The 14,975-nt window shown below is 39.5% G+C and overlaps 1 protein-coding gene across 2 annotated transcripts in view; it reads right to left on the bottom strand.

Annotated features, from left to right (window-relative positions):
* The window catches only part of Atxn10 (ataxin 10), a 143,814-nt gene that overhangs the window by 87,350 nt on the left and 41,489 nt on the right, over positions 1-14,975 (bottom strand). For both annotated transcript variants that reach the window (XM_085678540.2, XM_048444937.3), the window contains exon 6: positions 12,840-12,920. In XM_085678540.2, the coding sequence (XP_085534666.1) occupies positions 12,840-12,920 (81 nt within the window). The remainder of the gene's footprint in view (positions 1-12,839; positions 12,921-14,975) is intronic.

Here is a 14,975-nt window from a genome sequence, read left to right as displayed (position 1 = left end):
AAATATGAGCAAAGAGGTCAAGACCATGACGGGTTCACCCACTGAAACAGTCTACCTGAGGTAATAGGAGTGTACTAACTCCAACTAGACTGGGAAGGAACAAGCATAGGACCAAACTAGTCCCTCTGAATGTGGTTGACAGTTGCATGACTGGGGCAGACTGAGGGGCCACTGGCAGTGGCACCAGGATTTATCCCTACTGTATGTGCTGGCTTTTTGGGATCCTATTCTCTTTGGATGTATACCTTGCTCAGCCTGAATATGGTGGGAAGGGCCTTGGACCTTCCACAAAGCAATATGCCTTGCCCTCTCTGAGGATTGGATGGGGGTGGGGTGGGAGGATGTGTGGAGGGAGTGGGAGGAGGAGAGGGAGTGGGAGAAGGGGAAGGAGTGGGGACTTGGATTGATACTTTTTTTAAAATCTAATAAATTAAAAAGAAAATTACTTGAGCCAGAATATGCTGGGGACAGCGACTGTTACCCCAGCATCTAGAAGACTGATAGGACAGAAGGAGCCCTAGACGTTCAAGGTTCCTCCTAGGTAAGGCCTCAGAGACAATGTATTGAAAAAGACAAAAAGGCTTCCATATTACACTTCAATTGTAAGAGGCCCCCAGACCTTAGCACAACTGACTCCATAATGGAAGTACCATTCAAGCCATAAAACCCAGCACAAAGACAGTATTACAATGAAAACAAAGACCTAATGCATCAATTTCCATAGTTTTGGGAGCATCTAAAAAAAATGTACTAACCTTGGTTTTTGGCTTCTGTAGTTTCACTTCTGGCTAACTGTTCTTGTTAACTGAAGTGTGTCAACTCAGGACATAGCTTTTGTGCTTAAAAGCTCACCCTAAGAAAGGCTTGGGGCTACACTGGGATCCCAAACACCCGGTGATGTCACTGACCAGCTCCAGCTAATAAAGATTTTCTATTGGCGAAAAGAAAAGAAAAGAAAAGAAAAGAAAAGAAAAGAAAAGAAAAGAAAAGAAAAGAAAAGAAAAGGAAAGGAAAGGAAAGAAATACCCCCACACAATTTACACAGTGACACCTAAGAACAGGGCTGGGGAAACAATTAAATGCGTATACGAGCATTTGCTATGAAAGTAAGAGAAGCTGAGCTTTAATTCCTAACACCCACATAAAACCTAGCCATGGCCTTGTATGCCCATAGCCCCAAGGTGGGGGATGGGAGAAGCAGAGATAAGCAGAACTTGGGAGCCTGCTGGATAGCCAAAATCATAAACTTCATGTTCAGTGAAAGATCCTACCTATGAATGAATGGACGGATGGACGGATGGATGGATGGATAAATGGAAAGAAACTGGAAAGTAATAAGAGGAAGACACCCCAAAGTGCACACATATGCATGAGTGCACAGGCATGCTCTCATACACTTATACAAACACCATTCTATCACATAGTCTTGGTCCCTAGACAGTAATATTATTTTAGGAAATGGGAGAATTTTAGGAGATGGGCCTGGCTGGAGGAAGTAGATCAGTGAAGGCATGCCTTTGAAAGCCCATCAGGAAGTGAGCCACTTTACTCCCCAACATGCTCCCAAGCCTCACAGTGGCCCAGAAGCTAAACTACAGGCTCAAACCTCTAAAACTGTGAGCCAGAACAAATCTTACCTTCATCAGGCATTTGTCTTTGTATTCTCAGTGTTTGTCTAACCACTGCTTTCCAGAGATACAATTAGGAGAAAAGCCACAACCTCCAAAGGAGGAGGGAGTTATGGTTGCAGCACAGTACTAACCATAGAAGCCATAAGCAGAAATGGAAATTCATAGCTGAGCATGGGGGCACGTGCTTTGCGATCTTAGTCTCTAATGACAGGTTTTGAGAGGTCAATGCAGTCTGAGAACAGCTTAGGCAACATCGGAACAAAGGCGCATTCTCCCTACATTTACTGACTACTAACTACGCAAACACTGAGACCTTAATATATCATCTATTTAGGTAGTTATCGTAATTCCATCAAGTGACTATTACTATCCCTTTGCATAGATGAAACAGGGCTCTAAAAAGGTTAAGTAAGTGAGCCACCCAAATAGCACCTGCCCTTTGTTCCTGTGCTACATACATACATTAGAACCTGAGCACTGTGCACACTACCTCTAAAGAGCAACCTATTCTACCTAACAATTACATGGGCTCAGCAAGAACAGGGACCAGAAAGTGCATAATATTGGCTCTCATTATTACTGAATCATACCAAACAAACTGATTACATGTGTATTAAAAATTCCCTCACAAAATAATCTGTTCCCAATGGACTGTCAGCCCCTAGGTAAAAGAGTGAAACCCATAACAATGACAAGAAAGCGCAGATGAAGAGAGGACTTTGACATATGTACAGTTATTGGCCACACCACTCCACTAGGCAGGGAGTGTGCTCACTTGTTGTGGGAGTAACTTCCGCTGCCTCAATCAATAGTCGCTGAAATACGAGCCCACAGTGCAGCGGGGAGCGACTTCCGCTCCGTCAGCCAATAGCTGCTGAAATACCAGCCCACTGGGGCGTGGTATATTTCTCTTTTAAAAAGAGAAGCATATCCGGAATAGGCCCTCTTGGTTCCGGCTCTTGGTTCTGGTGCTCGGTCTCAGCTGCTGCTCCCGGCTCCTGCTCCAGCGACTAGGCTCCCTTCCTGACGGTTTATGGTGTATGTAAGTTTTACCCCCCGCCAAATAAATAACCCCTTAAAACATAACTGGTGTGGGATTGATTCGTTAATAATTGGCGCCCAGCGTTTGGTTTAAGAACCGCCCCACCCCCCCACCCCCAGCTCGGCCTCCCAGGATACACAGGTCCGGACAGTCTCTGCCGGCTTACTTTGCCCTGTTCGGCACGGATTTTTAAATTTCTCCTTGCAACGTGAGTCAAAGAGCTCACAGCGCAAGCTCCCTTTGAAGTTCCAGCAAGCTGTTTGAAACCCATAACTGATTAGGAGTGCTGAAAGCAGCTTGACCCTTAATCCCAGCACAGGGACACGGGGCCCAAAGCACTAGGCCTCTTTAGCAACAGCGCAGTGGCTGTGTCACGACCCTCTGCATCCGGTTGAACAGAGCAGCAGGGCCTTGTTTATTGCCTTGTTTTTTGGCCACTAGAAGCTCTCTGACCTTTTGTGATCTGTGGATTTAACCTCTGGATTTGAGTGTATATATTCTAGAGTTTACTTTCTCAATCAACACCACTGCCACGTGGATTCAGGTGCGCCCCACCTCCTACTGGCAGGCAACGGTCATTACAGGTAAGATTTTTCTTTTCGGTTGAAAATAAATACATACATACATACATACAAGTACAATTTCCTTTGATTGAAAATGTCGGAAAATATTACTATCCAAAAGTTCAATGGTTTTTTCAGTTGCGCTATGGAGGATATTCTGAAGGATGTCTCAGATATTCCTCTTACTTTGTTATTCCTGGGATCTGTTGCTTTTCTGGTGTTTGGCTATTTTATAAGAAAGATACAGTCCTTACAGACTGAATCTACAATGCTGAGGGCAGAGATTAAAACCTTAAGAACAATTCAGACTGATACCAACCTCCTCAAAAAAGAGTTTGGAGATTTCAAGGAGGAAACTAGATCAGAGTTTGGAGTTTTCAAGCAGGAGACTAGATCAGAGTTTGGAGTTCTCAAGGAGGAGAATAGATCTTTGTTTGATATGACTCGGTCAACTGGCCAAAATATCAAGAAGGTACATTCTGATATTGCTTCTTTAGAAGGGAGCGTCACTGCCCTGGAGGAGGGGACAACCAAAATGACGCATAACCTCCAGTCCATGACTGTAAGTGCTGAAACATTAGCTGAGAGGATTATAACCATTGAATGTGAAAATCGGACTTTATCAAAAGGGTATGATAGATTAATTGACAGGATTTCCATACAAGAAGGCACAGTACATGCCATGAGGATTATGTCCAAGGAGGATATCGTGTCTCTGACGGACAAGCTCCATGCCTTAGAATCGTTAATGAAGGCTTTGGAGCATAATACTGGACAGGAGATTCAGGACTTACAGAAGGCAATGGTGAGCAGATTTAATAAGATTGAGGAAATCATAGACTCTGATGAACAGGAGCAAAAGGTAGAAAGGCAACCTTCACCTCAAAAAACTCTCAGTCTACATAGAGTTATACCTGCCTTTCCAGTAATAACATCAGAAAAGATAACTGGCTCCAAAAACCCTAAGGTCGTTAAAGAACATACATGGGAGCCTATACGTATGAATGATCTGAAAGAATTTAAACAAGCAATTGTGAATTATGGACTACATTCATCCTTTGTTAGGGAGATGTTAAAATCCTGGGCTCTGAGCAACAGGGCCACCCCTAAAGATTGGAACCAGCTCACATCAGCTGTCCTTGAGAACGGACCTTTATGGCATTTCAAATGCCTATTCAAACAAGAGGCCAGACTTTTACAACAACAAGAATCAGCGAAAGGAATTGAGGTTTCTCTAGATCAAATTCTAGGGGAAGGACCTTACTCTGATCCTCAGGAACAAGCTCTTTATGATGAAAACATTTTATCCATATGTGCTACAGCAGCATTAAGGGCCTGGGACAGGGTTCAAGACTCAGGTCAGAGAGTAGAATCGTATGTCAGGGTCAAACAGGGTCAGAGAGAATCCTTTAGTGACTTTTTGCAACGACTAACTAAGGCTGTACAAATAGGGATACCTGATCCAGAAGCAAGAAATATAGTAATTGAGTCTTTGGCTTATGAGAATGCCAATGTAGAATGCAAACGGATCCTGGGGCCTTTAAAGCTCAGATCAGCGCCTTTGGACGAATGGGTTTTACATACAATGAATGTTGATACATTTGATTATGGCAATGAAACATGGGTACAAGAAGCAATTTCCAAAGGTAAAAGGAGACATCAGATTACAAAATGCTTTCATTGTGGCAAAATGGGACACATGAAAAGGGACTGCAGACAATGGAAGTCCAGGAATAATGCCTCTTCTAGGAATAACAGGAATAGGAGGACTCAGCCTTCAGGTTTATGTAGGAGATGTGGAAAGGGCAGGCATTGGACGAATGAGTGTAGGTCAACAAGAGATAAACAGGGCAACCCGTTGCCATCGGGAAACTCAATAGGGGGCCTCTCGAAGGCCCCCCATGGCAAATGTGGTCCAGTCATTTCCGATCACTGCAGAGAACATGCCTCTTCAGGGAAATTAGAATGCCCCATGCCTGCTGTTAAAAGCAATAACGGCCTGAAGGATGAGTTAAATGTGGTGAATGAATCAAGAAATCTAAGAGGACAAAGTAAACGAATATTCTGGCAGACTTCTATAAATGAACAAAGGCCACAGCTAAGAGTGTGTGTAAATGGCAAACTTATTACTGGCTTACTGGACACAGGTGCGGATGTAAGTATCATTACACCAGAGTCTTGGCATCCGCATTGGCCTCTTCAGGAGGTAGATATTCAGTTCTTAGGAATTGGAACCCTATCTCGAGTAAGACAAAGCACGAGATGGGTCAATTGTATAGGTCCAGACGGACAAATAGGAAAACTAAGGCCATATGTAGCAAATATTGCAGTGAATTTGTGGGGCCGTGACCTATTGCAGCAATGGAATACCCAAATTAACATTCCTGCTGCTTCCAGAGCCCATATTTCTGAGGACAATATTACAAGATATTACAGATGGCGGAAACCAGCCATTAGAGCTATACAAGAACACAACACAATTGATGGCTCTTCAGAGGTACCAACAGCCATGCCTCTACAATGGTTGACTGAGAAACCAATATGGACTAAACAGTGGCCTTTAGCTGAGGAAAAGTTACAGGCTTTAGAACAGCTGGTACAAGAGCAATTAGATGCTGGACATATAGAAGAATCTACCAGCCCTTGGAACTCTCCTGTGTTTGTTGTTAAGAAAAAATCTGGTAAATGGAGAATGGTGACAGATCTTAGAGCTATCAACAAGGTTATTCAACCTATGGGCCCTCTGCAATCTGGAATTCCTCTGCCCTCCCTGTTACCAAAGGGATGGCCTCTTATAGTTATTGATCTGAAAGATTGTTTCTTCACTATACCATTACAAGAAAAAGATAGAGAAAAGTTTGCCTTCACAGTGCCTACCTATAATAACTCTCAGCCTGCAAGGAGGTACCAGTGGACCGTCCTCCCACAGGGAATGTTGAACTCTCCCACCCTGTGCCAATATTTTGTAAGCCAACCATTGAAAATTATACGCAAACAATTTCCTAAGTCCATAATATACCACTATATGGATGATATCCTGATATCTGATCAAAACAAAGATACCTTAGAAAGGCTGTTTGAAGAAGTAAAACTAGTATTACCTAAATGGGGATTGCAAATTGCTCCTGAAAAAATTCAGAGAGGAGATTCTGTTAATTATTTAGGTTATAAAATAGGCTTACAAAGAATTAAGACTCAAAAGGCACAAATCAGGAGAGACCGGTTACGAACGCTTAACGACTTTCAAAGATTATTAGGAGACATTTCCAGTCTACGACCAGCTGTTGGGATAACACCTGATCTAATAATTCATTTAAACAAAACCTTAGATGGTGACAAAGATTTGAATAGTCCCAGAGAGTTAACAGCTGAAGCAGAAAAGGAACTGATGATGGTTGAGGAAAAATTACAGGAGGCACATGTAGATAGGGTGGATCCAAATTTTAGTTGCGTTCTAGTTATATTGCCTTCCAGAATTTCTCCTACAGGAATTTTAATGCAGAGGGAAGATACTATTTTAGAATGGATTTTTTTACCACACAAACCAAGTAAAAAATTAAAAACTTATGTGGAAAAAGTCTCTGAATTGATTATAAAAGGAAAATTGAGACTTCGTCAATTAGCAGGTATAGACCCATCAGAAATTATAGTGCCTTTCACTGCTGATGAGATAAAAAAGTTGTGGGAAGACAATGAACCATGGCAAAGAGCTTGTGCTAATTTTTTGGGAGAAATCAATAACAATTACCCAAAAAGCAAGAGACTTAACTTTATAAAGAGAACTTCTTGGATCCTCCCTCGAATTGTCCGTGATGCTCCAATAACCGGAGCCCATACATTTTATACCGATGCTAATAAATCAGGGAAAGCAGGTTACAAATCAGAAGAATTGAGTAAAGTGGAACAAAGTCCTTATGATTCTGTCCAGAAAGCAGAATTATATGCCATCCTTATGGTGCTTAGGGATTTTAAAGAACCTCTTAATATAATTACTGACTCACAATATGCAGAAAGAGTTATTTTGCATATTGAAACTGCTGAATTTATACCTGATGATACAGAACTGACCTCATTGTTTATCCAGGTACAAGACATGATCAGAAACAGGCTCTGCCCTATGTATATAACGCATATCCGATCCCATACAGGTCTGCCAGGTCCTCTAGCACAAGGTAATGCAGATATTGATCAATTATTGATTGGTAGTGTGCTGGAGGCATCTGAATTTCATAAAAAACATCATGTCAATAGCAAAGGCTTGAAAAAAGAGTTTTCTATTACATGGCAACAAGCTAAGGAGATTGTAAAGAAATGCCCTACTTGCTCTTTTTATAACCAAACACCATTGCCTGCAGGGACTAATCCAAAGGGTATTAAAAGGAATGAAATTTGGCAGATGGATGTGTTTCACTTTCCAGAATTTGGCAAGTTAAAATATGTACATCACACCATTGACACTTATTCAGGCTTTCAGTGGGCAACCGCTTTAAGCTCAGAAAAAGCTGACTCAGTAATCACACATTTATTAGAAGTTATGGCCATTATGGGTATACCTGCACAAATAAAAACAGATAATGGTCCAGCTTATGTATCTAGGAAAATGAAACGATTTTTTGCTTATTATAATATTAAGCATGTTACAGGTATACCATACAATCCTACAGGTCAAGCCGTTATAGAAAGATCAAATCGTACTATAAAGGATATGCTAAACAAACAGAAAGGGACGAAAGATACCCCCAGAAATAGATTGCATAATGCTTTATTAACCTTGAATTTTCTTAATGCTAATGAGAAAGGAACAACAGCAGCAGAGAGGCATTGGATAATGGAAAAAACTTCTGAACTAAACCAACCTGTTTATTTCAAAGATGTGCTGACCTCTCAATGGAGGCCAGGAGATGTGCTGCGTTGGGGAAGGGGTTTTGCTCTTGTTTCCACAGGAGAAGAAAAATTGTGGATACCATCAAAATTAATAAAGGTTCGATTTGAAGAGGAGAAACCTCTTGGAAAGGAGAAATGACAGCTCATCCACAATGATGATATTCATAGTTGGTAAGAAAAACATATAGAATGGGGGCAGGGTTCTGTTCTTATCTCCACAGGAAAACACTGATTTTTGAAAAGTTCAAGGGACCCTGGATATCTGAATACTGACAGATGGAAAATAATGGCACAATAAGGACTATCAAGAAAACTGAATAGGTTCTGTAAGTAAAATATACTAAATCATATTTCTAAATTTATAGAGCTGGTTTTAGAGTTGGACTCTGGCTCAGTCCCTCTCTAATTCCAAGCCTGTTGTTAAAAGAAAAACCCAGAATTTCTGGAGTTTCTGTCTCATGTCAAGAGCCATGATATGGGACAGAAAGAAATATGAGTTTAGAAAACATTTTTACTTTTCTTCATATCTATCATACCTTTCAGTGAATATATCTATCATGTCTTTCATTGAATATATGTATGTCTGTATATGTCTATATGATTAATATATGATTATATATTATTATAATCATATAATATATGATATTAATATATGATTAATATATATGATTAATGTTTAATTTTTCCACAATGAACAATAAGTTTTTCCTGCAGTGACATTTGAAGTTTCCAGGAAGAAGATGGGGCCCCATAACAACAACTCCACCTGGTTGATATGACATCATGATACTGATAGCGCTACTACAAGACCTGTTTTGAGTACCAGCTGCACAAGACGATGCCAACGTGGTTAGCTGAAATGATGCACATCTTGTACAACATTCTGGCCAGACCTCCACAAAATACTCAGAGACTATTTGCAATTTTAAAAGACATTGATCTTGAAATTTAACCATCATTTTACTTTCACAGGATCCCCCAGAAAGAACGTCGCCCCCATGACAGCTGGAAGTAATTCTAGAGAACGACGTCCCCTCTCCCAGTAAAGTTTGTCCTTGGGTTTAGGGACATCATTTAGGGGTTGGTTATAATTAGTATAGGGTTGAGGGTTGGGGGAGAAATTTTATAAGCGCAGGAATCCAAAAAAAAAAAAAAAAAAAAAAGAGGGATAATTGGATTATGGGATAATAGCTTTGTACTTGTGAGTTATTGTTTTTAGACAAATATATTGGTATTGATTCTTATATATTGATACAAACTTAAATTATGTTGACTATTTTAGGCATGCATGCTTCTACCTCTGTTTAAAACATTTTTATGTATTGACATATATATATTGTATTGATATATGTATATTTTACCATATTGCATTGTACACTTCTACCTCTGATTAAGATACTTATATATTGTTTATGTATTGATATATATATTTACCATATTGCAATGTATACTTGCACATTGTTTATACTTGGAGGTTATATTGTCCCCATTTATTGCACAGTTGTTTACTATTTCAGTCTTTAAGTTAGATAGATATTGAGAATAATATAGATCAATAGTCATCTAAGTTTGTCATTTATAATTAGACTAATCAGGTTCTTTAGATACATAGACATTATATTCAGTATAGATAGATAATCTTCAACCTCTTCAAAGAGCTGTAGAAAATGGCCTTTAATCTAACTCAGAGTTCTGTGGTAGGGAGACACAATCGCTCCTGGCAACACTGATCTATTCCCGAGAGAATGTTGAGCACCAAAGACACTCCACCTGGAGCCTTTCTTCTTGGCAGAACTGGCCTTTGGGTAAAGAAATGCCCATACCTCAACTACTGACAGAGTTACAGAGTATCCGTAAATGGATAAAACAGGACTGTCATATCCTGCCAAGACAGGATAAGATAGTTTTGAAAAGTTCCTTGCCTTTGAAAATGGTATGTCAGTTACGTTAGGCCAAAGTTGGTTGCTTCAACGCTGCAAACGTGATTTTGGGTGTTTGCCCAGGTAGCCAGTTGTCTATGTGATTTGTTACATGTTCTGGAAGTTTGATTGCACTTCCTAATTACTCAGGTAACATTATTTCCCTTCTCAGATCTTTGATGGGATTGAAGATTATATAAACGTAGTTACTTTCTTTTCATGACGTGGCCAAGTTATTTCTTATACAAGACTTAAGCTAGTTAGAATAGGATATTTGTATTTATTGTATATAATTGTGTAGGTTTGTACTTACTGTATATAATTTCGTAGTAGGCTTAGAACTCTCTTACTTAAACAAAAGGGGGAGGTGTTGTGGGAGTAACTTCCGCTGCCTCAATCAATAGTCGCTGAAATACGAGCCCACAGTGCAGCGGGGAGCGACTTCCGCTCCGTCAGCCAATAGCTGCTGAAATACCAGCCCACTGGGGCGTGGTATATTTCTCTTTGAAAAAGAGAAGCATATCCGGAATAGGCCCTCTTGGTTCCGGTGCTCGGTCTCAGCTGCTGCTCCCGGCTCCTGCTCCAGCGACTAGGCTCCCTTCCTGACGGTTTATGGTGTATGTAAGTTTTACCCCCCGCCAAATAAATAACCCCTTAAAACATAACTGGTGTGGGATTGATTCGTTAATACTCACTGTTCACCATCATGCCCCAGGAGCCACCAGCAGATACTTAGTACAGTGCCTGTTTTATTAACTGATCCACAAACATATTTTAAAATGTGGACAGTCTGATATTCTAACGCAGGAGGCTGGAGACACAGTCCGACACCTCAAAGGATTCTTCTATGTCCCTCTGGTGCTCTCACATGTGGTTCCTTATTTGACTCACAGAATCTGGGAACATTCTAAATTACACATTGTCTCCTTTGTTCTCCTAAGGATTCTCCATGCGCAGGAGAAAAATTTACTCGTCACATAAACCTGCTGAGAAAAACTCTTGTTTTAGTCCTACTGACCTGCCAAAGAAAACTTCTAAAGAATATACTCTATCTTCCTCAGAAAGAGGCAAAGGGTACCATACCAAGTTTCTACTTCACCCAGAACCCAAGATCCTCACAGTCGCTTCTCCCCAACATGGACCTCTACATATCAGCATGGGCAAAAAAAAATATTCACAGCCACCCTTCAATGGCTGGAGTCAATCAATTACCATAAAGGGCTCTCTCCCAAATTAGCCTGAGAATCCAGGATTCGGATTCCACAGCACTGTGAGTACAGAGGGATTCCAACTAATAACTGCTTCTCTCGGATTTGCAACGACACCATCAGAGCAGTTCATACTTCATCTCACGCTCACCAATGAGGCATAATCCTCACAGGCAGGTTAATTCTCTGGTGTATTCATCAGGATGTAAGAAATATTTGTTGGTTGGGCTATATGATGTAACTAAGTGGCAGAGCATTTGCCAAATCATACATGAGACTCTAGGTTTGACCCCTAGAACCATAAAATACATAATAAAAATGTATTGGTTGAGACAAAATATTTTGTTGCTAAAACAAAGTTCAATCCTGTCCTATCTGCCCAGTGCTCTCTCCCACTGGTTCTCTCATAAGCATCTTTTTTATTTCAACCAAAACAAAATATTTTTCTGTTCCCCAAACACATACAGAAACTACCACAGGCAGTCAGAATTCACTTACTGAAATGATTCAAGTAACAAAATTTGCTTTTAGCCCTAATTGGTGGTGAAAATGTTTGTAATTCTTTCATCTGTAGAAAGTAGTACAACTTCCTACATTTAGGTCATGTTTTAATACTACATGGTTATATATATTGAAAACATGTGTTAGTACAGATAAATTATATCCATGTTCACATGTGCAATTCTGAGGGCATGAAAAACACAAGTACAAATCCTGGGCCAGAATACTTTTGATTGCTCTGTTTTAAAAAACAAAACTTACTATAGCTAACAATGTGGCTGGGGCCATACTGCCATTCAAGATACAAACCACCAGACACAACTCCAGTACAACCTAAGTCAGTGTGAAGACTTCTTTCAGGAGTCTGGTAGACACTCTTCATTCATTTCTGGAGTTAGCAGGCAATAACTGATCATGATGTCTAAACTATTCTCTGGGTGCCATCAATGTCAGAGACACACAGCACCACACCTTAAAACCAGCTTGCTCTCTTCTTGAAAGAGACATGACCTGCATGTCCTTTCCTCTGTGCTATGATGTTTGAAGGCTTCATGCATACACAGAGTATCATTTTACCATCCTGACTTCTGTGGTAGGAAACATACTACTTGGATTACCCTCTACTACCTACTAGGTTGAGCGTGAATAGGCCTTGTAAATGTTCTTCCTCTCTAATAAAGGCACACTATTTCATGTGAATCAATTACCAGAAAATCATAAGCCAACAATATATACTCAGAATAATCAAACTAGTTATATGAACAAATAAGCACATCCTAAACATACAACTATAATGTGTACTTGAATAAACTATTATTATAAAATTTTGTCCTTAAAGGTTTTTATATTTCTTTAAAACATGTAGTATTTTACTAAGTAAATGGCATCAAACTGAATTCAATAATCCTATAAAAAAAATCACTGTCTGTTATGGCTGTGCTGTGATGTTAAGCAAGCAATGTAAAACCAGCACTGCACAGACACATGTACTTGGAGGCCTTTGCCAATGAGAAACCACACAGCTTTCAGTCCAGACTACAGGACACTATATGGAATGCTAAAGAGTCAAAACAACCCAGTCTTGGGGTTACCTTTCCTGATCGCTGAGTTTGGAATACATGGCTTCCACCAACTCCGGGCTTTTCAGAAAGTGGTCTGCAATAATCAAGAACCTACAGGGAAAAGAAAGGGAAATTTGGTTACTACATACAGTGAAACATGCATGTCCTTACCTACTTTATAGACACATCTCACATAAAAGAAAAGCCTTTCACTTCATTGAACTTTCTTACTATAGTCTTTTAAAAATATTATGTGTATACATATGGTCATTTTGCCTGTATGTATGTACTTGCTGCATACATGTGGTACACCTACATGTATGCCTAAGACAGAAGCCAGAAGAGGGTGATGTATCCTCTGGAACTGGAGTTACAGGCTGAGTATGGTGAGCCACATCATGGGTGTTGGGAACTGAACCCAGGTCCTCTGTAAGAGCAACAAGCACTGTTAACCACTGAGCCATTTCTAAAGCCCTAACTTTACTATGATTTTCTGTTTTAGGAGGTTCACAAATTATTTTTTTTTGGTAGTAACAAGGTGGGGGTATTCCAATTTTCCATGTGAAATTTTATGAAAATAATTCAGTTGGTTCAAATAGAAAAGCAAATCTACTTCAGCTTTTATCCAAGCTTTTCACTATGAACAGGAACATAAAATTTAGCTACAATTTCAGATCTAGACAGAAAACATAACACACGATTTTAGTCAGAAGCTGTAAGACGAGGCAGAAAAATGAACATGTCATATTGTTATTTAAAGATATGCCGACAATGCAGTGATGAATCCTGGCTTGATTTTCTGCTCTTTAAGAGTACTCAAGTTACCAAGAAAACATCCACGTTGTCAAGCACTGTGCTCATCTGGACAGAGAGAGGACTACGGAAGCCTGAGGCAAAGATTATAAACATATTTCTTCAAAGTACCTCTGTGACATCTAAAAAGATTGAATACCATTATTAGTTCTCAATTTTATCTAAAAGAAGGTACCAGTAAGACTTAAGAACTATGGAATATGATGTTTATAAATACTGTTATAGTAATAAAAGTTGAGTATAAAGTAGCAAATACACTAATATACAATTTACTCTCTCATTAACAAGTAATGTCATTGAGTGTGATAATCAAATGACACACACCAGTTACCACCACACTGCCCTCTCCTAAACATAAACCCAGCACTGGTAGTAGCTCAGCTGCGCTACCTACAAAAGCCCTGTGGCCCACCCCCACTATCTCTGGGGAAAAAAATCTAAACAAGTATTCTATTTTGTCTACAGATCGTTAAAATTGCCAATCACTACTCAGATTTAAATATTTCTAACAATAATGAATAATAATTAAAAATGTCAATAGTATTCATATTAATTTAGGCAGTTTATCAAATGGAGTAAGCATTCCAAGCTAGGTTCACAAATAAAACTGAAATCCCAAAGCCCATTCATACATAATTTGGTTATTTGGAAACCAAAACTTTTCTCATGAGAACATCTGTTAAAAACACAATATTCAATCAAATATGGTAGTGTGCCTATGATTCTAGAACAAGGGAAGCTTATGCAGAGAGACTGCCAAGTTCAAGGCCAGCCCAGACAACACAGCAAGATTATCCTCCCATGACACTACTACCCAAAAAACACAATATTGCAACTAGAAAATAAATTTTACTTCCCCAAATACTCCTCAACAGTAGAGAAAAAGCCACAACTGCCAGATGACCCAGCTATTTCACTCCTGGGCATATTAGCCAGCAAATGCCATACCTTGCTATAGAGATATTTGCACTTCCATGTTTGTTTATGGCTGCTTTATTCAGTATAGCAAATAATTGGAATCAACCTAATTGTTCACTGAGAAATTAACACAATATTAAACACATAATTGTGTTAATCAATATTAAACACATGCATACACTCACACAAATACTATTCAACTCTAAAGAAAAATGCAATTAAAAAATGATAGGAAAAGGATGGATTTAGAATGTATTATATTACTCTAAGTCACACAATCTCAAGACGGGGAAAAAAACGCATTCTCTCCTGGATGCAGAATCTAAACAAAAACATATGTAGACAAGTGTACATGTGGGTACAGTATAACATATAGAAAAGACAACAAGAAAGAATAAATATTGGTGGATAAAGAAATGAATGTAGGTATGGACA

This window comes from Myodes glareolus, chromosome 19 (assembly GCF_982192425.1).
Source record: "Myodes glareolus chromosome 19, mMyoGla1.1, whole genome shotgun sequence".
In the NCBI taxonomy this organism is placed as follows: Eukaryota; Metazoa; Chordata; class Mammalia; order Rodentia; family Cricetidae; genus Myodes; species Myodes glareolus.
Note: the sequence above shows the minus strand (reverse complement) of the source record. Positions and strands in the feature narration are given on the sequence as shown.